General features: G+C 43.6%; 1 protein-coding gene across 1 annotated transcript in view; it reads left to right on the top strand.

Moving 5' to 3' along the window:
* SIAH3 (siah E3 ubiquitin protein ligase family member 3) overlaps positions 1 to 24,071 on the top strand; it is a 40,532-nt gene extending 16,461 nt beyond the window's left edge. Inside the window, exon 2 of the mRNA XM_056495551.1 lies at positions 23,270 to 24,071. Within this exon, the coding sequence (XP_056351526.1) occupies positions 23,270 to 23,863 (594 nt within the window). The 3' untranslated portion in view covers positions 23,864 to 24,071. The remainder of the gene's footprint in view (positions 1 to 23,269) is intronic.
* The last annotated feature ends 1,686 nt before the right edge of the window (positions 24,072 to 25,757 follow it).

The following is a 25,757-nucleotide window of genomic DNA, read 5'->3' on the forward strand; positions in this document are numbered from 1 at the left end:
TTGGCTTATAAATATTGTCACCTGCATTTTAAAGCTGGAAAAACCAAGGCCTTTCTGAGGTTAAAGCAAGACCTGTGACACAGAAAAGAGAAAACTCCAGTCTCTTTTCATTAAGATGTTCTCAGTAATTTTGTGGAATTAGAGATGAAACCTCTTCTGAAGTCAGAGAAAGTCTCATGGGCTCAGCACTTAGAGGTTCACACCTCCCATTAGCTAAAAGAAGTGGGGTTTTTTTGAGGCTGATCAAATACATTTGATGTTGAAGTTACAGAAAGCCATTAATTATTCTGGTTTTGGAGATAATCAGTCCAGGCACCTGTTACATACCAACAAACAGTAATACAGTGCTTAAAAAAAAAAAAAAAAAAAAAAAAAAAAAAAAAAAAAAAAAAAAAAAAAAAAAGAAAGAGGAAGAGTAAATGTAAGCTGATAGAATTTATAGTGAGGAAAAGGTGTCCTTTGAAGGACAAGCACTATTCCTTATCTCACCCCAAAGTCCATGGGCTTTGTGAGAACATCCCAGCTCCTGTCAGGACTGTTTTGCTACAGCCCAAACAATCTAGAAAATAAATTAAGAAATTTACTTTCAAGTCTGTGCTGCATCATTTCAAGATTGTACTAAACTTGAACAGAAAAAAAAATTAAGAGTCTGTTGAGTGCTGGAGGGAAAAAGTGCAAATTTCATGCAAGATGCCTCTGTTTGTCCCCAGGGCAGTGCTTGGGCAGTGCCTGTGGGTTGCTGCCTTCCAGCTGTGCCTCTGCTGCTGCTGGTCATGCAGGGGAGACCTACAGCAAATGCCTTCTGCTGATTATTTAAGAGGAAGAGAGAAGTCGTGATTGAATTAAACCTGTGGTAGAATTTATTTAGGATTAAATTGCAGCTAAGTTTAATGCTCCTTTTGGAAAACTGGGAAAGTGTTGTGGTCATTTCCTAGAGGTTTTATCCACCTTTGAATCAGAACTGGAGAATGAACAGTCCAGGTGGGAGATGGTTTCAATGCCAAAATGGGGGAACTGGGTTTTGTTCTCTCTCCTATGGATGGGCAGGAAACAATCCCAAGGCATGAGAGGCATGGCAGCAGCTCTAGAGCTCAGCCTGGCTCTCTGGCCATTCTGCAAACTGAGCTCCCTGGAGAGCAGCAGGCTAATTGTCCTGGAAGTAGACAAATCTGCATTTTTCTCATCACCCAGATTCACAGAAAAGTTGGTGATAGTGCAAGGCTTGTACTTTTCTCCTGTCTTTTTCTTGCTCTTAGTATAGCCAAGTGGTGTGCTCTTAATGGACATGCATCAAACTGCCTGAGACAGCATGTTCAGCACTGAGAGAAGGAAATAATCATTTCAGGGCCACTGCTAAGAAAACCTGTCGAAGTGTCTTGGGGCAGAGTGAATATCTAGTACTTGGGGATTAATTATCTGGAATTTAATGAGGCCAAAAGCTAGGTAGCAATTAAATGTCTGTAGATGGAGAGAGTAGTTTCATAAAAGACTTCAGTGTTGAGGCTGGCTTAAAAAGATTTTGCTCTCCCATCTCAGGCTGTTACCAGTATTATTGGCTTTAGGGATGTGCTGTGAACCAGACTGCTGAAGGGATCTGCATTGCAAACTCTTCTGGGGGATTATATGTGAGGTGTGACATTTCAAAATAAGACTTAGGTTTCTGCCAAATTGGAGGAAAGAAGGAGATATGTGTGTGTGTGCATGCAGCAAATATGCCCTTACACCAACATAAATGTGTTGCAGGAGTGATATTTGCACAGTATCAACATCTAAGACTGATGGGTTATGTATAAATAAAAGAGGGATGGGAAGTAACCTCTTTCCTGAAATTAAATACAAATTACTTATTCAGCTGGTTAGGGTTAGCTCTTGCTACAGAAATTTCACCTTGAGTAATGTAGCTGCTGGGGTGGTGCAAGGAGAACCAGCAGTGAGCTGATTGTTCAAGTGTGTGGATGATCAGGAGTTTTATTTTCATATGTACATATGTGCATAAAAGGACAGTGTTTTTTAACAGTAAATTATACTCTGAAAAGTCAACAGGAAGTCCTATTTTCTTTCTAATTTATGATCATACCCCTGTACTCAGCACTTGTGAGGCCAACCTCAATTTCTGTGTTCAGCTCTGGGCCCCTCACTATAGGAAGGACATTGAGGGGATGGAGCATGTCCAGGGAAGGGCAACAGAGCTTGGAAGGGTCTGCAGCACAAGTCCTGTGAGCAGTGTCTGAGGGAGCTGGGGGTGTTCAGCCTGGAGAAAAGGAGGCTCAGGGGGGACCTTATTGCTCTCTACAGCTGCCTGAGAGGAGGGAGTAGCCAGGTGGAGTCAGTCTCTTCTCCCAGGTAACAAGTGACAGAACAAGAAAAAATGGCTTCAAGTTGTGTCAGGGTTTAGATTGGATAGCAGGAAGAATTTCTGCCCTAAAAAGGCAGTCAAGCATTGGAACAGGCTGCCCAGGGAAGTGGTTGGGTCACCATTCTGGAGGTGTTTAAAAGGGATGTAGATGTGGTGTTTAGGGACGTGTTTTCATGGTGGTCTTGGCAACACTGGGTTAACAGTTGGACTGGGTCTTAAAAGCCTTTTCCAATTTAAACAATCCTGTGATTCTAAGAAATATATGAACAGTTCCCATCTACTGTTTTTAAGAAAAACATGTTAGACAGTAAGACTCCTGAGCACTGTTTGACCTGCCATATAAGTGTCTATGTGACATTAGCCAAAATCCAGTCCTATTCTCTGTTTCTTCCAGTCCAGTTTTTCTGCAGACTTCATGTTTCCCTCTGAGTACAATAACAATATCACTTCAGTTATTACTGTTGTAGCAAGCAGATCAGACATGCTCCCTGGCATCTCCATACAACATATTAATTCTGATTAGGTAAAATATTACAACAATTATTGCATCAAACAAGATGCAGACAACATGATTAAAGCAGTGTGGCATGACACATAAAATATGAAATTATAGATACATTACTTGACTAGGTATTATATTAGTTTGCATATGAGACCTAGGAAAATACTTGCAGCATCAAAGATCATTTTATTTTTAAAATCAAGAATCAGAATATAGCTACTCTGGGCTTGAGCAGAGCCCTTTCTTGCCACTTATAAAAAGACTGATGGTTTCCTTACAGCCATGAACCAGCTCTCCATCACATATTTTGTTTTTTAAAGCTGTAATGAGATCACACATAGCTCAGCTTTCCTTAACTCTCCGTGGGCTTGTATCAACGCAGATGTTCATTAAGAAGAGATAATGGTTTAAAAGCTCTAATTTTGTTACCCTCTCTGCCATCTAAACTGATCCTAATGTGATTAGGAAAGTCCTTTCTTACTTAGGCAGGGTCAATTTGTCTCTGAGGAGGTAGGGAAAGGAGACATTGAGGGTGCCAGTGCTGGCTCCGTGCTCAGAAATGTTATTGTGGTGGAGAGCAGACTTGTTAATGCCACATCCTTCAGCACATCCTAAGGCAGGGGAGGCCAACCCTCTCTAGTCTTTCCTTATTTGTCTGCATTTATCTGGAAGCAGTGGGCTGCCACATCTCCACAAGTGCACTTTATACTACAAGAGGCTCCCAAGGCTGGTCACCCATCACATCTGATTTATCACAGCTTCACCTCACTGCTGTGGAGGACCACGAGAAACCCAGTGAACTGAGAGCCAGCTGCAGAAGTGTTGGCACAACAGGTTGGCAGAGCTCCTAAGCATTTTGTGTCACACAGAACCAGACAAGAAGTTAAAGCACTCATAAGGAAGTTTAGCATAAGGTCAGAAAACACCGTGGTGCTCCCACACCGTGAGGAGCCTGTGAGAAATAACAGCAACCAAAAACGGGAGAAAGTTGTAAAGGTTTGTTGGTGCAGCATTGGCCATGGGCCAAGGTTTGGCTGCAAATTCAGGGAATATCATGGGAGCAAGGTGCAGGCTGGAGGGTCATTGTGGGCTATGGGGTCACCAGAGTTTCAGAGCCACAGAGTGGGGAGGGAGCAGCAGGGGGAAGGGAGAGCTGTAGGATGAAGCCCATCAGGGGAGATACACGAGATATAAGTGATGCTGAACATGCCTGTGGTGGGCCACATCTGCTCTGTTTTGGGGCAGCCTCACACCAGGGATGTATATGGAAAGGTTAAAGAGCTGATCACTCTCTCCTGCTGCATTCACCTACAGCAGGTCTGGGTGGAGAGATGCACTAAGCTTTCATAGGGCCACTATCAGCTGGCTCTGGGGTGTAAATTGCCACTTCCCTCCTCTATAGTTCCTCATCAGATGTCACAAACAAACTAATTTTCAAAAGATGGTGTTATTCTACTCCTACTGCAGTTGCTTCACCTCTGGCTTTTTTTGCCCTTTGTGGTAAATTAACCCTGTCCAGCAACTAAGTACTTGCAATCTGCTTGCTCACTCCTCACCAGCAGGATGGGGGAAAGAAACAGGGTGAGAAAAACTCAGATCTTTAGATAAACTAATAAGAGAAAAAAGAGAGAAAACAAAGAACATGTGATGCAAGTACAGTCACTTGCCACCTCCCACCAGCAGACTGGTGCCCAGCCAGTCTCCAAGCAAAGACTACTTTGGAAAGAACACCCTCTGCCAACTTATTGATGAATATGACATTCCAGAATATACATTTGATCACTTGGGGTCATCTGTCCTGCCTGTGTCCCTTCCAAAGTTCTCGACCAACCCCAATAAACTTACCCCAATAAACTTGTTGGGGGGGAACCAGAATGATAAACACAAACCTTGATGCTGTACAAGGACTTCTCAGCAATAACTAAAATGTTTGTGTTTGACAACAATTTGATTTGTGTTCAAATCAAAGATGTTTTGGTCACAAATCAAAAGTCCAGCACCATAAGGGCCTCTGTGAAGAAAGTTGATTCCATCCAAGTTGGACCCAGTACTCCTTATTTGATTTCACTTCGTATCTTCAGTGACTCCTCCCTTCTTGCACATTGCTCTTTTCTGGTGCCAAATGTAAAGGAACGCCTGACTAAATGTAGAGCCCCATTTTACCCAGTGGAGGGGAATAGGCATGCCTAGAGCAGATGCAAAAGCAGATTACAAGATAAGTCCAGGCTATTTACTCTTTTTGGGAGATGCTGTATTGACTAGGTAATGAGCACATATCTGTGAATCTCAGATGTCAGGTAAGGTAACTCAAACTTCTTGTCTTTGAACCCTTTCAGTGATCTCAAAACTTTGAGACACAGAACACAAAACTTTAACCAGATTTGTCTTTTTGACCTCATAGGCACTCTGGCCCAGTAGACTGTTACTTTCCACTTACCAGAATGGTTCACATCTTCAAAGGTTATTTTGCTGTGGCTCTTACTGAAATCTGAATTGTTGCCCCTAAGAAGAGTCCACACCATGATATACTACATGCATCACTTTCCACTCGTGTACAGGTGAAATACAATTTTGGCTGTGTTATTTACCCACATACCTTTGTGGTAAACTTGGTGGTAAACACCAACAAATAACAATGAAAGTGTTTCATTTTCATTAGCTGGAGAGATTACAACAATTCAAAGGAAGAACAAGAACAAAGAAAGTGGATTTCCTTCTATTGCTCATGCTGGCTTTATGTACTGGAGAGAGCACACAGTAACCCTCCTTTTCTAGGTCACTTTGTTCAAGCACCTTTTGCTATGCACAAAGAGATTCTGTAAGCAGGATATCCACAACTTTGAAATATAACACAGTTATTTATTAGTTGAAACAGACAAGGGATATCTGGGATTTAATGTGTTGCCAGACTAAGCATTAGAATGCTCAGTGTCTCCATCAGACACCTGAAGAGTCCTTGCTGGGTGTCAGCCACTGGGCCAGGAAGGTTTGCACTTGTGGCATGTTCCCAGTGCTGCTGAGTTTCCAGTTTCCAAATCTCTTTGTTGCCATCTGGGATTTTATCACTTTCCAAGCTCGTGTTTTATTTTTGAATCCTGTAGTTACTGCCTATCTACCTGTCCCTACAGGGCAGAGTCATTCTCTGTAGTCAATACACTGAGATACCCCAGGTTTTCAGTGGTACCCCAGTAAATAGGGGGTGGATAAGTTCCTGTGAGGGATGCTGGCTTAGCCAGTGTGGGAGAAAATTGTGCTATTTCCTTCACCTGTTCTTGAACATGACCTGCTGGGCACTCAGGGCAGGATCCAGCTCCTAAAATACAATTTGATGCTATTTGGTCCCTGACTCCAAAAGACTCACCTGATCACTTAGAGTCAATAAGAGTCCCTGTACACCAAAGCTGCCACTGAAAATGTGTAAATGTACCCTCTTTGCCCAGGGCTGATGTCCCCAGACCATCTTGCTCAGCTCTGCATCTCACACTTTTATCTCCCTGGTGCAAAATCAGATAGTCCCATGCTCCCCAATGGACTAGATCCTGTATTTAATTTGTGGATGTACCCAACACAGACTAGCAGGCTAGAGGACAGGAAAACACAGCTTCCAAGCAGCAGATTTCAATCTATGTTTCATCCACTGTTTACAGAGCAACTTTACAAGTAAGAAGCCTCTCCCAAAGGGAGGGAGCTGCAATCTGCTACTTCCCACAGGAGTGCCCTAGTGGTGGAACAGATTGAAGCAGGGATCACCTTCCACTCTTCCTGTTGAAGCAAGGTCATCATGCAGGCAAAAACACAAGCATCTTGGGATAGAAATAATATTCAATACCTATGTCTCTTATGGAAACAGTGAACCACAGCCTTGTTTTTCTCTCTCCTGTGAAACACAATCCACAGAAACTAGGGCTCAATCCTAAATTTATCTTTCTTCACGTCAGCACACAAACTGTGAAAGCCTCTTCTGTGCCCATCTTCCTGCTCCTAGCAGCTCAGCTCTGTGGAATGGCTGCAGTGGAGCTGCCTTGGCTTTGTTCAGCTAAGAATTTGGGTTTACAGTGGTTCACCCTTTCTGTACAGTGCTTTTTCAAGCTACCTGTTATGCTCAGTGCTGGAGAAAAAGCAATAGCAGAAATAATGAGGGTGGCACAACAGTAAAGCAGCCAAGTGAGAAATGTACCACTCCAGCACAAACAAAACTCATTCTGGCCACTCAGCACCTGCACTTCCCCCTGGAGCTGCAGCTCTGCTGCCAGCCATGTCTACAAAACCTTGAGGTGCCTCCACTGAATCAGGATGTCACCTGCCCACAGCTGAGCACCTTCCACTGAATGTGACCCCTCACCAGGTGTCTGTAGTTGTGTGGATGAAATTCAGATATGTAAGGAGAAGCCAAGTTTACTTGAGATACCCTTGCTCCAGAGTGCCCATATCAGGAAACAAATGACATGGAAGGAAATAATGCACTCCTATGACTATGGTATACACTTAGAATTAATTCTCTATAACTGGAACTGATTGTTCACATAAATCTCATTCTGCTTTTAAGCTAGGACATGACCTCTGCTTAATTGGTATTCGTGCCTGAAGACGAAGAAATCAATTTGGCATGTCTAAGGAGACTTTATGTTTTTTGCATAGAATGTCTTTCCCTGGTAAAGGAGTTTGTATTTTTATAGGCTTGGGTTTGTAAAACAGAAGATAAATCTTTAATAGTCACATGCATAGATGTAGCCTTTCTTGGTAGGTTTGGAAACCAAAACACCTTCTGGGTGCATCCTTTCCATTGTCAAATGCCTGCATATATGTAAACTTGCACAGTTATTTCCCATTCTTTCCTCACTGTCTCACTATCCTAGGGCAAGAAGTCCCTTTGTAATTGCTTATTACTGTCCACACAATCAAGTCCTACAGAGACACTTGATGAAATGGGAGTATGATACATCTTCTTGTTTTATTGCTCTTTAATCATTGCTCACCCAATAACATCCTCAGATCCAGGTGAGAGTAGGAAAGCTCCTTTTAACATCAAGTGTGCAGTGTGGGAATATCAACATTAAAAACTACCATGCGTGAGAAAGCTCAGCCCCATTTCTGACTGAGTGGAGTTGGGACGTGGTTAGCAATGCATGCTCACAAGCATGCCCTTCCTTAAAGCTCTGGATCAAGCAAGTGGAAGAGCAAGGAGTCTGTGCTAAGTTTTGAAATGAGCTTGTACAGCAGCTTTGGTGCATGGTTATCATGCCTTGTTACACACACTGCCTCATGTCCTACAATTTATGTGCTAAGTATTTCTACTACAGCAACCGCATTGATTTCAAGGGCAGTTTGCAAAATGGTGTGACTCTGCAGCTGACAGGGAAGGTAAAACCTGAATGCCCTCTTCTAGACACAGAAGGGCTGCTGTACTGCTGAGGAGTTGAAATCAGTCCAAGAGCTGCTGACAAAATGTGCACTTGAAGGAAGAGAGGCTTTTTACATAGTGCCTTATGAAAACAAACACGTACCTGACATGCAACTGCATCTTGACATAAGATGCCAAAAGAAAAAGCCCTTCAGAGGAAAGTGCTTATTATTTTCACTTTCAAATGACCAAGTGTTTAGGAAAGGTGTCAGAAGAAGTCCCTGAAGGCTGTCAGTCTCTGTGCAGCCATTAACCTTCAAGGGTTTGGGAAGCAGGACACGAACTCCCCTGATGGAGATTTTTACCTCTTGCCTGCACATGCTGAGCCACCTCTGGATGTGGGAAATTCAGATGTGGCTCTGTCTCCCAAACCACAGCAGGCCAAGACCACAACACCAACTTGTAATTATCCATGCAGTGTGATGGGCAGCATTTTCCCTGTCTTTGGAACATACCAGTGAGCTTAATCGCCTTGGAGAGATCAGGAACTCTGTCCACCAGACTCTATCCATTCTATCCACAATGCAGAGGCCACTCAGTATGACAGTAAATTAAACCACATGGACAAAAGATGTTCCACTTGATCTCAGGGCCAGGAAATGACCCCTGATTTGTTTTATTCACCTGTATAAAAGTAGCCTCTGCTGATAAATTAGGGATGAGCTAGTGTGGGGCCAGATAGATGGATCAGGAAGAGGAAGACTCAAAAGGCTTGGAGGTTACCAGGGAGCTCAGAGGATTGAGCAAAGTGGGATTCATCTCACCTTAGTGTAAGAACTGAAAACCTGATATCTGCATCTGAGCTTAGTCACCCTCAGCTCCCCTTACAGGCAGTGGAGAGAAATGGCCAAGTGAAACCAGAATCAGGGCAATGCTAGACCAGACTGAGAAATAAGTTTAGCTGTAACTCTGCCACTCTATGGCTACAGATGATTTAGCTCAATCCTGATGCTATTTTATGCAGTCTTTTCTTTTTCCACCTGCATGCCTTTAACTGCAGTCACCTGTCTATGGTCAGTAGCAAGGAACTCCAGCAAAAGGGCATTTGCAAGTCAATTTAGGTTGACATCACTGTCACTGATGTTCATTTTCACATGACTATTAAGAAAGAGTCGTAGATCACCTTGCTCCCTCCTTTAATGCAAAGAATTCTTCTTAACACTCTTATTAACCTCAGTTTCTCGTCCTGAAACATTCACTCTTGTCTTCTGCCAGTGTCACCCTAACGTCCACCACCTGGAATTGTGACTATTTCTCCCCTTTGCTGTTCTCATACTGTCCTTTCTACTTCACTGCCTGAGTTACAGAACTTGAAAAACAGTAGCCAGCCATCACTGTCACCTGGGCTTGGCACCTTTCTAAATACAAAGGAAATTAAATATTGAGCGGTAATAAGTGAAAATGAAACACGGATCAGTGTGGCAGATCATGAGAATGCTGAGGGGCCTTGAGTTACAAGGGTTTTTTCCTTAAACCATTCTAATTTCACAAGACCATCTATGTACTCTGTGCCCAGGGGCACTACCAGGCCCACAGCACTTAACACAGCACTGAGTCTTCTCCACAGTCTATTAATTTGGATGATCTCTGGCTGGTTTAAGGCACAGCTGTTGCAGACCCTGTACAACTCTGCTGCTGCTGATTGCCATTCTGGTAGAAGGAAGAAAGCAGCATGGGCCTGCTCCCCCATTTACTTAATGTATCCTCACTAGCATTGCCCTGTAATATATCTGTTAGCAATCAATACTTGATATAATTTTAGCAAATGGTGCTGGAGCAAGCCCAAAAGCTAAAGCAGATCTTCATGTAAAACAGGCAGCAGAAATAAATGGGAAGAAAGCTCATGTGGAAAACAAAGTAGAGATGGTACTTTCTGTGTCTGCAGATTTTCACTGTCACAGAGTGTGGACAGACCTCTAGGAGTGAAAAACAGTGGGATAGTTTTCCATCTTAGGACTGGAACAAAAAATAAAAAGAAGTCAACTAAAGAGTAACTATTAGTTGATTAAGTGGCAGGCAATTATTAGAATTTTCTTTCCTTCAGTACATGAGAAAGGCCAGGGCACTGTGTCATGCAATTGGGAAAGGCTGGAGAGTCAGGGTAGGTTTCAGATAGGAGAGCAATGTTTTTGGATCAGGAAAGGCTGTCCCAGGCAGCTGGAGCACAGGCTCAGACCAGGATTGGTGCTGTGGTGCTGAGCCACTGGGTGTGGTGGCCCCACAATCTGTCTAGGGGCAGGAGGGGCTGAGAGGAAGCCAAATGTGTGTCTTGAGTTTGTGCAGAATTCTAGAGTCTAATTTTGCCTTCACACAGCTCAAAATCAGATTATCCACGACATTCTTCAATATTTCCCCTGAAACTTGGAAGCTCTTGGTTTCCCTGCACTGAGGATGCTTTTGAAGGAGACTGGCTTTGTTGCTTGACAGCAGAGACTGGTCTTCAATCAGTGTCAGACTAAGAACACAGGAATCTGTCACGGTGGCTGCTGGTGGGAGCAAACTGTCCTGTGCACTTATATCCTTTTGATTCCAAACCTCTTTGGTGGGCAGTGTAGCTGCAGGCAATGACAGAGGGAAAAGAGCCAAGTTAAGTACATGGCTAACTGCTCCTTTGTCTCTATGGACTCCAACATTTCCAGGTAGCAGTGGGAGGAAGCCTGTGTGAGTGGAAAGTCCTACTAGGCTCAATAAATTTGGACCCACAGCCCAAGGTCCCAATGTCACAGAGCTTTTCCCACATATAATTCTAGAAAGAGCCTCTGGTAAAGGCAGTGTTCATCTCATTATCAATTCAATTTTCGTCATAGCCCTGTTAGGCTTTTAATTTCTTGTGTTAAAACAACAAATGAGATGACCCAACTGCAATCTCTAATAGGTATCATAGGTCAGTAATCATTCATTTGTTATAGTGCCTCTCACCCAAAGGACAGAGATGAGAATTTGTCCTCCTAATGGCAAGAGCTGTAAATTAGTTTTATTTCACTGTTAAATCTAGATGCCTGAAAATTAGGATGACCAGCCCTTAGCTGGGAAGAAAATGTGTCAGCTCAAGGGATTTTCTACATTAGGCAAATAGGCAGCTCATAATCACCCATTAAACAGTCACAGTGGCTGTGTCCTGGCACCCTTGCTACTCAGAGTCCGACTGACTCTGCTGATACACTGAACATGGTGAAACCTTTCAGGCCTGATGCCCACTTCTGGGCCAATGGCCCCAGCTCCACTTTTAGCTTAGGAACAGAAGTGAACACCTCCTGCAGGTGCTCATGGTAGTTTCATCTTTCATGAATGTGGAAATGTTCAAGATAGGGATAACAAGTTCCTCTGTTGAAGGTACATCTTATCTCTGTTATTAGGGGAGCTCCAGATGAGCAGGTCAGATTTGAATGTGTTGATTATATACATTTAGATGAGACAAATGTTGCCCAAAATTTAGCCATTTCTTTGTCACAGGTGTTTCTTCAGCTGAGTATTGTTATCTTTATCCTTGAAGTCTTTGCAAAAAAACCTGTGGGTCTAAAAGATGTTATTCTGAATTAGCATGGGCTCTCTGTGGATTTGGAAATTACAGGGTAAGGCATCACTGCACACTTGTAGGGTGCAAAAGAGGGAAATGAAGGGGTTTAAAAACAGATGGAAGCTCTGTTGACAGGGGCATTAAGGTGCCTAGCAGCCTTCACTGAGCAAGTAGCTGCTGGTGAAGTTGTAGAAACACTTGAGTGATTCCTTCTGGGAGTGTGGGTGTCCCTCTAGCAGTCACTTCACACATTATTCATGCTTTTGGCAAGACAGACTGCACAAAACACCACACAGCCATTCCTGCTTGTTCAGCCTGGTCCCAAAGGCATCTCAGTGGCCTGAGGGCAACCTCAGAGGGCAGTGAGGCTGTTGGACTCTCTTGAATGGGGGCCAGTTGGCACTGTGAGTGATGGGGAGCAGATGTTCCCTCCATCCCATCCTGAGAAACCAGGCTTCCTCTGTGCAGCCCTTTGGGAAGAAGGAGAGAAGTTTGTCCTGGAAAAGAAAGGCTGAAACACCCTTGATGTAATGAAATGAGTGGTCTGTCATCTTGTTCAATAACATGTCACACAGAAAGCTTCTAAAAAGCTCTCTACAAAATGCTGAAAATAAATTTTAAAATTCTACCCCACTGTCAAATCCTCTAAACCCATAAGTGTATTGGAATAGTTGTAAAATTATTCACTTTTATGATGTGCAAGTTACAGAGTATTGTACAGCCAGACAAGTTTATAAGAACATGTATTAAGCTGCCAGCATGGGGGGGACCTGGCTGAAGTTAAAACATAAAACCTTGCCACAAGACAAGTGAGGGTGTGAGGAGGGACATAAAAGAGTGAGAATGGCTTTGAATAAGAAATGTGGTCCCCTGCCCCCTTTTCCTGGTGCTCCTCTTGCACTGAAATAAGAAATTTTAGAATGGAGAACCAGGGGGACCAGAGCTGCTAGAAAGAGCCTGTGGTGCTGCAGCCAGAGCTGCATAGCCTATGCTAATGGGTTTCTGACTTTAAAAATAACTAGACTCTAGGGACTGCAGCACTGCTGGGTAATGGGTCTCTCATCTCTGATTGTGCCTGTTTTCCCCATGAATAACCTCGCTGTTCCCTGGTGATATCCAAGCAGTCAGCCTCACCTCCGTGCCTGGTAAAATCATGGAGCAGATCCTCCTGGAAGATGTCAAAACACGTGGAAGACAGGGATGTGATTAGAGGCTGCCTACATGGTTTCACCAAAGACAAATCATGCCTGACTATTTTAGGAAGAGCTACGGTTGCCATCTACTTCAACTTCTCTATAAGGGTTTTGATACAATCCCCTCAATATCCTTCCCTCTAAGTTTGACACAGATATGGGTTTGATGGATGGACTGTTAGATGGATAAGGAACTGACTGGATGGCAGCATCCAAAGAGGAATAGCCAATGGCTCAATATCCAAGTGGAAACTTGGATAGTAACAGCTGGTGTGTCCCACTGGATCCCATACTGGGACCAATACTATTTAATATCTTCATCAGTGTCATAGGCAGTGGGATGAGTGCACCCTCAGGAGGTTTGCAGATGACATCAAGCTGAGTGCTGCAGTTGATTCACTCAGAGGAAGGGATGCTATCCAAAGGGACCTTGACAGGCTTGAGGAGCAGGGTCTTGTGAATCTCATGAAGTTCAGGCCCTGTACCTGGGTCAGGTCAATCCTGGGTATCAATACAGGCTAAGTGATGGATGGGTTTGGAACAGCTCTGTGGGAAAGGGCTTGGGGGTACCTGTGCACATAAAATCAGATATGACTCCACAACAAGCACTTGCAGCCCAGAAAGCTGACCATATCCTGGTCTGTATGAACATAAACGTGGCCAGCATGTCAGGACAGGTGATTCTGCCTGTCCACTCCACTCTTGTGGGACCCTACCTGGAAAAGGAATCCTGCATCCAGCTCTAGGGGTTCCCTGCACTAGAAGAGTGTGAACCTGTTAGAGCAGACCCAAAGAAGGGCCATGAAGGTGATCAGAAGGCTTCATTCTCCTGTGAAGCCAGGCTGAAAGAGGTGGGGTTGGAGAAGAGAATGCTCCAAGGAGATCTGATTGCAGCTTTTCAGTTTATAAAGGGGGCTGATAAAAGAGATGGAGACACATTTTTAACCAGGGCCTGTAGTAACAGGATAAGAAGTTTTAAACAGTTTTAAACTGCAGGAGGAGGGCAAGTTTAGATTAGCCATAATGAAGAAAATCTTTACTGTGGGGATAGTGAGACAGGGAAACACGATGCCCAGAGAAGCTGTGGATGCAGCATCCCTGGAATTACTGATGGCCAGTTTGAATGTGACTTGGAGAAACCTGGTCTATTGATAGATGTCACTGCCCATGGCAGGGCATTGGGACTAGGTGATCTCCAAAGGTCCTTTCTACCCCAAACCTTCTGTACTCGGTGGTCCTACACTCCCTCTGCTGCTGGCACACGAGGTCAGAAGGCAGGTGCCAGCAGGCTGGGGGATCCAGGGGATTCTCCCCCAAAACAGCAGAGCTGCAGGAGGCACAGCATGGAGACTGACTGACTCAGCCTCTCCTGGAGAGGATAGACAGTGGCTTTCTGTTACCTTAGTAGGTTGTTGTAGATTTTGGTTTTCATTTTTTGTTGTTTTTTTTTTTTAAACAAAACCTTTTAAAATTTTCAGTCTATTAATATCAATGGAACATTGTCTTCTCTGGCTAAACTGAATCTCCCTTTCTATTCTTCCTTTCTACCTGCATCCTCCCTATGTGAGGAAAACTTCTAGAAGAACTATTATTTGAGAATTTGAGGGGGAGGATGAAGAAGGAACAGGCTATGATTTGCACAAAATTAAAAGAATATTTGAGACATAAGATAAATGTTCCCAGAGAAATGCCCCCTTTCTTACTACAAAGAATGTGTCAATGAAGCATTTGCATACATTGCACAAACTAAATTAATTTACCCAGACTTGCTGTTTGTTCTTCATGCCCAAAGCTCACATGGATTTTCTGGGTTGTTTTGTGGGTTTTTTTCCCTTTCTTAAGCCTGACTACAGAAGCTCAAGACACACTTTCATCAGGCAGTGGAATAAGAGTTAATTTTGGGTTGTCTTGTAACAGGGACACTTTTCTTTCCATGCCACACTTACATTGCAAGGAACCCAGAGTAAGGGCAAGCTGAAAGGCACTAGTGGAGAAGGGGCAGAGATGTGCAGGAGAATGGAGAGTTACTCTGAGCTATAAATAATTTATTTTCCCCTCTTCTATAACCTGAGCATGACCCCACCACACCAGGCCATTGTGGATGGGTTTGGGATGCCCAGTGCTTGCTGGTACCAGCAGTGCCTCAGCCAGAGGGAGACAGGCATGACTTTAAAACCCTTGCATTTCCTCAGACACAGCTCTCAGGAGAAAGTCTTAACTAAAAATGTGGAGTGTTTTATGGCTCATACACTGCTCAGTGACTCCTACAGAGGTGTAGGCACAGGCAGAGCCTATGAGACAGGGTTGGAAGGACTGGGAATCCTGTGCTCCCTCCTCACTACACCTACCTGTCCCCAGCCTACTGTCTGCACTCCACCGTGACCAGTCTGGCACAGAATTAGCTGCACATTGCCCTGTGACTGCAGTCAGAGCAAAGTGACATAGACCACAGAGCAAATCCTTGGCCAGGAGGGGTGCACAGATGGTATTGGAGATGCTGGTCCCACAAAGAGAGGCTGTGGGCTTGTTTAACAACCACCACCTCATCCCTTCTCTCCTTCCAGCAAACCAGTAATGTTTGTGTCATCCTTTGGCACTCCTGGGGTGCATCTCTGAAAGAGCAGTTAATGGATTTACATGTCATATAATTGTGATAGCTGGAGATTGTCTGATGGAAGAGGAGAAATTCAATTGTCTCAGGGTGGATTTGGTCTAATTATCTCAGATGACACCAGCAAATCTGCTTCTCTTGGACACACACTGTTACTGTAGTAACTTGTAAATGAATATCAAATGATGAGTTATTTAGAGGCTGTCTGAACTGCTAAGTTTATGAGCACAGTGGGCAATCAGTCCTTCTTCCTTCTTTTTTTTTTTTTTTTAATTCTTTTCCATATTAATTTCTTTTTCAGTGTGAATGTAAACCACAAAATCAACAGGTCAGATACAGAGCTCTTGTGAACCCTGCCTTCCCTATCAGACAGAGCAGATGCAGCTTGGAAGCCCTTTATCACTTTGCTTTAATTAAAGCTTATAATGGTTTTGCATTTTGTGAACAGGCTTTATCCAAAATACAAAGTGGATAAAGGATGAAGCAAATCTTCAGATAACTCTGCGTTTTTGATTATCTCTATTGTACATATGCAGGCTGCTCCCTCCCTCACCCAGAGCCAGGATCAGCAGTGTCTCATGAGCAAGCTGCTGATAAACAATGGTTGCACCCTGCCCTTGTGGAGAAGGAGCTGATAGGGTGTGCCTGGCTTCTGATACTTGCCTTGTGTGGCCAAAGGGGATGGCATTTAGAGGCATCACCCTTGCTAAATCAAGTCAAAAAACCTTCTAGTCCAAAGAGAAGGTGGTAAATGTCTGCACACCCCAGTGAATCAGCAATAGCAATGCAGAATCATACACGCTATGCTAGGGTTTGCTGTCACTGCATTGTGCCCAGTCCTAAAATGCAGCAGAGAGAATACAAGTTGCAAATCAGCTCCCAAGGGCATGTCCCACCCTCCAGCCTAGCTTTTTATTTTGACTAGCAAAGAACAGCCAGGGACTCCACAGGAATTACCCGTGCACACAGTTTTGCTTGTGTCTAACCAGTGCATTTTATTTCTCAAAGAGAGTACAGAAAGTGATCTCAGGTGAGATCCATCAAACAGCAGCTAAAACAGGATTGTTTTCCTGGGTGTCCATTACCCTGCTGCAGCTTTGGCTGTGGGTCAGCAAGGTGTTGCTTCTCCCTTCAGTTTGAAACATGGGAAGTTTTGGTGGAAGTTCTGGGCTTGGAAGGGTTCATCGAACTTAGGTGTGAAGTAGGAGAGCTGGAGAGCATGACCTTACTCCATTCTACCAATGTCCACATGGGTGTCTCTCAGAAAGCATCTATGGACTGAAATGCTTTAGTGTGCATCCTGTTTATATTTCATTATAATTGTTTTCAATATATTGAAGAAGGTTGAGTTTCTTGAAGTTTCTTGCTCGCACTTCAAGACTGCATGACAGTTAATGTTGAAAAAATGATTTTTGAAAAGAAGGCAAGGGGATTCACTTTGAGAATAACATCTCTCTTTTCACCTGGGATACATTTAAAATAATGAATCATAGATTTGCTAGATCTACCAAAAAATCAATGATTTTTTCCAAAATGCCTCTATATATATATGTGGATTCATCTAAAATTTGGGGTCATCTGGTAGAAGTGTGCGGTACAATGTGGAGGTGTACTAAAGCTGCATGTCCTCTGCATAGTCAGAGGTGTGTAATTACCATGAGGACAGACATTAACACATCTGTGTGCTCTGTCACCGAGTCACACCTGATTATGTTACAAAGTGAGATTAGTAAAATGAGCTTGAAGTTGTCCTCTCACTGCCATTTGATAGTAGGGAAAACAAATCCTTCCACTGCCAAAGCTGCAACTAATATTCAGTACTTAAGAAATTCAACTGATGCATTCATAATGAGCAGGATTTTGTGTAATTAAAATTTTAAATAAATCCCCAACATGAGCCCAGGCTTGGATTTCTTAATTTCAGATATGAAAGTACAGCTTTTGACAAAATAGGTTGAGGGGGTTGGTCTCTTTTCTTTCATCTGAAAGACTTTAAAAAATCTCATTAGCATATTAAAAAAGAGCAGAAGATAAGTTAAATGAAGACCAGGATTAAAAGACTCACTACTTTCTTCACGTCACCTTTATCATTCTTTTGAGCTTCTGTCCCTGTGAGGTGGGTGTGAGTAATGTGGAGGTGGGTGTTAGTGGGTGGCAAAGCTTTTGTGAGGCAGAAAGAAGCTGAGGATTAGAAAATTATTGCAGGCAGTTTCCATACAGATGAGAAGAAGCAGTCAGACCCTGAGAAGCCAAGAAAGAGGAGGAAGACAGTAAGAAAACTGAAAAAATTGCACATTTCACTGGCAAAAAAAATGACAATTTGTTTCAGTAGAAACCCTAAAAGTTGCTATGGTTGCTGAGAGTTGCTGAAAACCTTGGAAATTGCTCCCTTAAAGCAATAATCCATAATCCAGCCAGGAGAGCTGTGGGTGAGAGAATAGAGTCTGGGTACATGGAAGGAGTAGTTTTTTCTTGGGAGGGGGATTAGTTTGCAATGTCTCACGGTGTGCTGATGTTGGACTGGGGTAGAGAGGGAGCATTGTCTTCTGGTTTGGGCTGGCTGGCATGTCTGGTGGCTTTGTTTTCATCTTTGCAGTCCTCAGTGTGACCCTACTCAGAAGCCCCACCACAGTGGCCTTCAGACCCACCACTGACTGCCCCAAGCAAAGAGCCCAGAGAATGGGTGAATTGATGAGGGTTTGCAAAGTGTCACCACTGGAGGAAATGCAGTTTCTTGGGTGTGAAGTGTCTGGAAAAGGATGAGTATTTGCAGCAGCTGCTGTCCTGTCAGAAACACTTATTTACTGGGCAGTGAACCAGCCCCTGTCCTGCCTCCTTGGGATGTCCTCTGCACGCATTGGCACTGTTCAAGGGATGAGAAAGACTGATTTTTGCACACTATGTGCATTGCAGTAAGTAAAAGTATGAATGAGGCATTCATGTTGCCAGTATAAGACTGAGGAGAGTGCTGAAAGGTGACACTTAACCTTTACTCTGAAGACCTGAGCAGTGTTTATTCTACTATGTTGTGGTGCTACTCACCCTTCTTATACTCCAGGTCATCAGTGTCCTGGCCCTCTCCCACGGGATAGGAACATTGCTTTCAACTCTCCCACACCCTGTGGGGTTTATCTTGAGCAAGTTCACCATTTTTGAGTCAGAACGTCAATGGCAGGCTATTGAGCTGCTCAGGGCAGCAGCTGCCCTTGCTCTGCCTGCTGAAGCTGTGCCAATGTGCAGCAGAGAAGCAAGGCTTGAGGGATGATGGTGTGTGCAGTGCCTGCATCCCACAGGGCCATGAGCTCAGCCAGCAGAGGTGCAGTGTGTGCTGCTGCCTCTGTTTCCACTGTTTTCACCACAGCTGGTCTAAAGACTTCACTAATTCAAGCACAGAAGGTCCCTCAGAGCATGAGGAGCAATGGCAAAGCCAATTCTGTTGGGTGTGTGCCTCAGTTTTGCAGCTGCAGACTCAGAGATATGTTGTGTATTCTTTACCTCTTGGAGGTCTTTAACTCTTGGATCTATCCTTCATCCTTCTCCTGAATTTCCTATCAAGTCATTGGAGTTGTACTGATGGTAGGGAGCCACAGATTTACACCCTCATGTGAACAGGCATTCATTTTTCTCTCCATGGGCTGCTTTGTGTCCAGCACAGCAGGAAAAGCTCATAGTGGTACAGCTCTTTCCTGACTAAAATAGGGTTGTCCTTCTTTTTCTTGTCTAGAAACCAGTAAAAACTCTCTGGTTCTGTGCTGAGGATGGTTTGGTCCTGTCTGCATGTAGACAGGGAGTCCAAGGGGATGTTACTTCAGCACCACTTGGAATCAAGTGAATTGTACTCCAGAGCTCTTCATGGGCTGTAAAAGGAGCTGACAGTTTTCAGAGTTAGGGACCTACCCCTCAGACATCAAAGGTAGAACAAATGTGTCACATCAAAAGCAATTTGCTGCATTTTTAGCAGAAAACCTGTGTCCCAGACCAAATCTAGTCATGGTTTGGTTGGGGGTTCTTTCCATAAGAAAAGCACCGTGTGTTTATAAATTGCTCTTTGCCAAATTACTTGTTCTTGAAAAGAAGTGCTCTGTAATAAGCTGCATCATTAAAAAGAAATTTTTCTGTGAGCAGCAGAATCTGGTTTCCTGCAGTGTGGTGCCTCATGGTTGGGATTATGTTGCATCTAATGAGGAGCACTCTGGCTGAAGCCTTTTCTCCTGTTCATAAAGACACTGTCTCATGTGAGTTCTCTGGTGTCTGTAATCCTTTTGGGATCAAACTGCCATTGTTTAGGTTCTGTCTGTCTGTCAATGCAGTACTGCCCACGTGGCCAGCTGTTCCTCCCTGGGGACATGAAAGGGTCATGCTGCTCTACCCTGATGCCTCTTCTCTCAGAAATGGTTGAAAATTAAAGCATTTGAGAATTCCATCCCACAGTTCAATTCGACTGAAACTGGCCAACAGGCTAAAAGATAATTGAGAATAATAGTGGACTGACACAACAATATAATAATCCTAATTTTATTAGGTAATTGGGCAATAAATGTTAGAAAGTAAATACTGGAGCAGATTAAATGTGGGAAAAAGTGTTCATAAATATTTATTCAAGCATTTAAATACACTCAAGGTGACCATTTTTTGCCTGTTCTGCATTTCAATTTTAGCATTTCAATTCACAGCCATATGAATGACCAAAAACAGCACAAACACCCTGATAGTTACATTCATACCTCAAAAGTAAATGTAAAATAATATTTTTCTCTGAGACTTTTTTTTAAAAAGTGACAGGGAATTATTAAACATTTCTTGCAAAATGCTCCAAATTTAAAATTTTGAAACAGGAATGTCAGACTATTCAGAAGCCAGATTTTGAAGATGGTTGTTACCAAGTCAAAGAATAAAAATAGACCACATGGTTTATGGTTTGTGCTGAGTTTCCAGAATTTTCAATAAACCTGAAATGAATAAAGTTAGACCATAAATCCTTTGCTGAAGTGATTAATAGAAATATTTCAGAAATGTGAGTTGTGAAAGGGAATACATAATTATGCACACACACAAAAATTCACAAGTTTGGAAAATAAGAAAGATATATTGTATAGGTTGCTCATTGTAATTTAGTTTTCCAGTTCCTGAGACACAGAAACTTGTTATCATAAAATGATTTTTGAATATGTTTGTATTTTCTTACCTTGGATGCAGTTTAGATGGATGAGCTACCATTGTTCTCCTTGTCTCTTGAATTAGGAGAATGCATTTCTAAATTCAATTTCATCCTCAGTGGAAATGGTTTCTCTGACTCTGGTAATCTTTGGAGAAGAATTATACACAGTCTATAAAGCTTCAAATTTCAAAACCTAATTTTGAATGTTAGTCAAGAGGTTAATTTAAGATTCATCTTCCAAAAGGGGAGTTAAATAAAACTGATAGAAGGCTGGAACTTGTCGAGTGGTTGAGAGGTTTATCAGCGTGTGAGTACGAGTTCATTAGTTTTAATTAGTATAATCACTAATGTTGCATTAACAGTTTGGTGAGAGAAAATAATTGCTCACACCCACTGTATTAGATTGGGAGATTAGAATTCATTTTATGAGGCAATTAGCATTTCAGGGATTTTATTTTAAAGGCTTTTACGATCTGCCATTGCAGTAGCCTCCTTCACCAAAAAGAGTTTAAATTAACCATAACTTTCATCCTAATGGGATGCAAAAATTAATGTAGAATTAAGTGTGAACCAGTAATCCCACTGCGATAAGCAGGCTGCTAAAGCCACAAACCTTGATTAGTTTATAATGACCTGTTTTATTTCCCAGACAATGGTAGGCATTTATCTGTCCACAATTCATTATTTTCTCAGAAAGTTTATATTCTTGAATTTTATACAGCAAAACAAATAAAATATGATGAAGGGAAAAATAGAACAATACTACTGAAGTAATAATTGTCAAAAGAAAAAGCTGCCAGTTTCAATAGTAAAGCTTAACATGTCAATTATTCTTCATATCAAATGCCAGAGGAAGAAGAAAGAGCTCCCTTTGACATCCAGTGCCTTGGGAAGAGCTCTGAATTTCACAGCAACAGCAATCACAACCCTGCTCTATCCATCACAACCTTTGGCAGCTACTGACACAATGAGAACAGATGGAATTGTCATCCTGCTTGGCAAGGAAGCCCTGGTCATCTGAGACTTAGGGCAGTTTACCCAAGAGATTGCCTTCCAAAACATCCTGTAAAGAAATGTGCAGGCTCTGGTGGGAAAATGTGCTTCCAGCAAGGCTGTAGTGAAAGCTTTCATGGTATCCATAACAAGACAAGACAATGCACCCTTTGCAGCAAATCTACCACACATTATATGGGATCATGCTTGTCCCTGGATAAAAAAAATATCTCTGCTCAAAAATCCCAAATCTGCTATGAGTTGGATGTGGCATGGAGGAGAACAACTCTTAAATGTTAGAACAATAATGTAGTTCATGTTATTTTGGGTACATATATTAAAATAAGGGGATGTCGGGCACTATTGAGGGAATTACATTAATCTTCCTTGGACATTTGTTAAAGCAAAATGTACATATTAGGCAGATACTGCTATAAGGGACATAAATAGATGTAAGACATACCTTTATAAGAGGAGTTCAGAGAAAAAATGTTTAAGCAGCAAAAATTTAGGCACAACTAGGAAGGCTGGATCTCAGTCTCCCTGGCATCAGCTGGTGTCACCTTTGGAAGCTGAACTACTCCAGCTAAGATCTGAGTCCTGCACTCTCAGGGCTGACTCACTCTACAGGCTGCAGAGGCAGTCCCAGGTAACCAGGTTTCTGTCTTGGGTGGGTGAAGTAAATGCTTAAAATTGGGTAAGATGAATCATGACCAGCATGCCTGTGCCTTAGGGTTTGTCTATGCACACAGTCACCCTGGAGAGACATTACTCTTCCTGAATAACATAACATGTGAATACATTTTTGGCTGAGTAAGACTTATTTTTCTTCAACAACATCCACTTGAGAGAGGCAGAGCAGTTTGCTTTTTAGTCCTCACATGGAATTCTTCTGCAAGAGCTGCTGCCTTTTTAGTGAGCTGCTCTACCTTAATCCAAATTTACTTTAGTATAAAAATGCCCTAAATCTGCCATCCAATCACCTTTGAGAGCAATTTAAGATTTAGGGTGCTGAGGGCATCAATTAGGCACAAATACATTGACCAAAAAAATAGTGATGGTATCATATACAATAAAAACTGACATTTATTTCACAAATTATGGGTGTAATAAAGCCTGTGTTTCAGGAAAAATGCCTGTATTTGCCCGTATGTTTCATTAAAGAATAATAATGCCATACATATTTCATTCCCTTGTTCTGAGCAGCAAGAGTCTTAACTATATAAAATGCCCCATGCTGTCCTTGCTTTGTTGGGTTGTTTTTTTCCTTTTAATCAGATTTTTCCCCCTGAACTAATGAAATTGCTCTTTAAACACATACATCATTTTCATTTGAAGCGACTTACCATGACTCAAGCAGTTTGTCTGTTCTGGAGAACGAGGCAGCTGCCATCTCCTTGTGCTGTGCAGATCCAGGTCAGGACTCCCCTGATCCCTGTGTGCCGAGTGTGGTGCTGCTTTAGGTGGAGTATGGCTGACTGGTGTCTGTGGGGCCTGCTCTGGTTTCTGGTCTCACACGTCATTTCTCTCTTCCCTAGTATGCACCCACGCGCTGTGCAGCCGCACAGGCGCCCGCGGAGCAAGGCCTGCTCCCTCCCTGCCGCCGCCACGAGGCCGTGCACGACCCCCAGCTGGTCCCCTGCACCTGCCCGCTCTTCTCCTGCCCCTGGGAAGGGCACCTGGAGGTGGTGGTGTCCCACCTGAGGCAGACCCACCGCGTCGACATCCTGCAGGGCGCCGAGATCGTCTTCCTGGCCACGGACATGCACCTGCCCGCGCCCACGGACTGGATCATCCTGCACTCCTGCCTCGGCCACCAGTTCCTGCTGGTGCTCAGGAAGCAGGAGAAGTACGAGGGCCACCCGCAGTTCTTTGCCACCATGATGCTGGTCGGCACGCCCAGCCAGGCCAACAACTTCACCTACCGCCTGGAGCTCAACAGGAACCAGAGGCGCCTCAAGTGGGAGGCCACGCCCAGGTCGGTTCTGGAGCGCGTGGACTCTGTCATTTCCGACGGGGACTGCCTTGTGCTGAACACTTCCCTGGCTCAGCTCTTTTCTGACAACGGCAGCCTGGCGATAGGAATCGCCATAACCACCAGCAAAGCTCACAGCGCCGAAGCTGAAATGTGAGGCCGAGGAGGAACAACAGCAACTATGGTGCTCTAGCTGCCTTCTGAGAGCCAGAACTCACAGACTTTTTTTTTGGGGGGGGGGTGGGTCTCAGGTCTTTTATGGTATTTAGTACTCATCCACAGTGGGCATTATGTAAACAAGCCGTGGTTACGGTCCCTGTGTCATGTATTTACCGTTTTGCTAATACAATTTTATGAGAAATTTTAAACAGGCTAATCAATTTATTGTCGCCCTCCAGCAGCTCTGGAAACAACACTTGTTAATGAAAAGTGCACCCAGGGTGACTGGCAGAAACCTTTGGTCTGACCATGCTATGCAAATGCATTTCCTTCGTTGCCTGCCTAATGGACCAGAGGCCCCTGTGCCTGGTGAGGAGTCAAGTATTCCACCATGGGACAAGAACACCCAGGTTTCCATATTAGCAATAGTGATTTCACTCCCAAATTTTGGGCACAGCCAAGCCCTGTGAGAGCTGGCAGTTTCAGAGCTCCCTTCAGCTTCTGAGGGAACAACTTTCTCACCCAAACAGTGAAAGCTTAGAAGAAAAAGTCATCCCCTCTGCTGAGCCAAGGGCTGGGAAGCCTCATCCTGCATTAAATCAGGAATGACAGCTAGTGGGTGGCCACTGTGAGCATGGCTAAATCTCACTCTTGTATCATAAACAGCAGGGAGAGGTTGCTAGATGGTTTGGCCATAGGATGGATATAATCATACTCAGCCATTGGGGCATTCATCTTTTTAGCTGCTGTTTCCTTAAGCATTCAAAAAGAGATTTTCAGAAAATAAAGCAAAAGATGGGTCCTAAGTTGGGTACAGATCTTGCTGCTGAATTCTGTGCCAGTTAGACCCTCAGTTTGTGCTGCTAAATACTGATTTACAGCAATTTGACACCTGTTTGCAAATTGGCTTTAAAAAAAAAATGCAATGTTTTTTCCCTTGCATACATTTTGTGGGGTGGTGGTGAGGGGTGACTGTCACTTCCTTTTCCGGAGGGTGTTTCACAAACAGTGATGGTCACAAAAATACACAGGCTTCTCTAAGAGCTTCTCCCTTGGATGTTTCCTTGGGGGAGAGCTGGAGGCAGGTGCTGGCCCTCTCCCTTCTCTCATTCCCATCTGCAATCAGGCCTGTTTCCTCCACAGCCAACAGCAGCAGTGAAATCCCACTGCAGTGGGTGACGCGTTGGAGGAGGGGGCTCAACAGACAGTGTGACACATGAGAAGCATGGGAAACTGTCTTTTCCTGCTTTCCCTTCTGCCTGTGTGTGGCTGTAGTCTGCCTGCTCCCAAATGAATTTTCAAGAAACATCTGGTGGGTTGGGTCAGTTAGTAGCTAGAGAGACTGAGGCTCACAGCTGAGCCCCTTGGAAATCCAAGGAAGGGGGGGAAACAAGCTAGGAGCAGTGCTTTAGTGTTTCAAAATGCATCTCACTCTAGCTTTGGGTAGGCAAAACCACTGATGCTGATCTCTCCCACCCGTTGCTCTCCTGAGGATTATTATAAATGATGCATGGAGTAAAATGAATTGCAGTTTTCCTCAGATGAATGCCATGCAGGTAAATGCCTCTTGAGGCATAGATGCAGCTCACCTCCTTACCTGGACTTTCACAGAAGGTCAAAGAAGGATGAGGGTCTCTTCAACAGGCATGAGCACACAAGCTGAGCTCTGAGGAAGTCTCAGTCCCTGTAAGAAGGCATTGGAGAATAGCTTCCCAGCACTCCCACCTCTGAATTTAGGGGGCCAAGGATGGCATACTGATTTGCAGTGCCTCACTGGAATAGGCAAGCTTCAGAGTGGCTGGCTTTTTCCCTGTAATGTTAAATATTCAGGAGCAGCAAATGCTGCCCTTTCCCTAAATGATAGCAATAAATAAATCATTGGTGTTTTTGTG

This window comes from Oenanthe melanoleuca, chromosome 1, assembly GCF_029582105.1.
Source record: "Oenanthe melanoleuca isolate GR-GAL-2019-014 chromosome 1, OMel1.0, whole genome shotgun sequence".
Classification (NCBI taxonomy): domain Eukaryota; kingdom Metazoa; phylum Chordata; class Aves; order Passeriformes; family Muscicapidae; genus Oenanthe; species Oenanthe melanoleuca.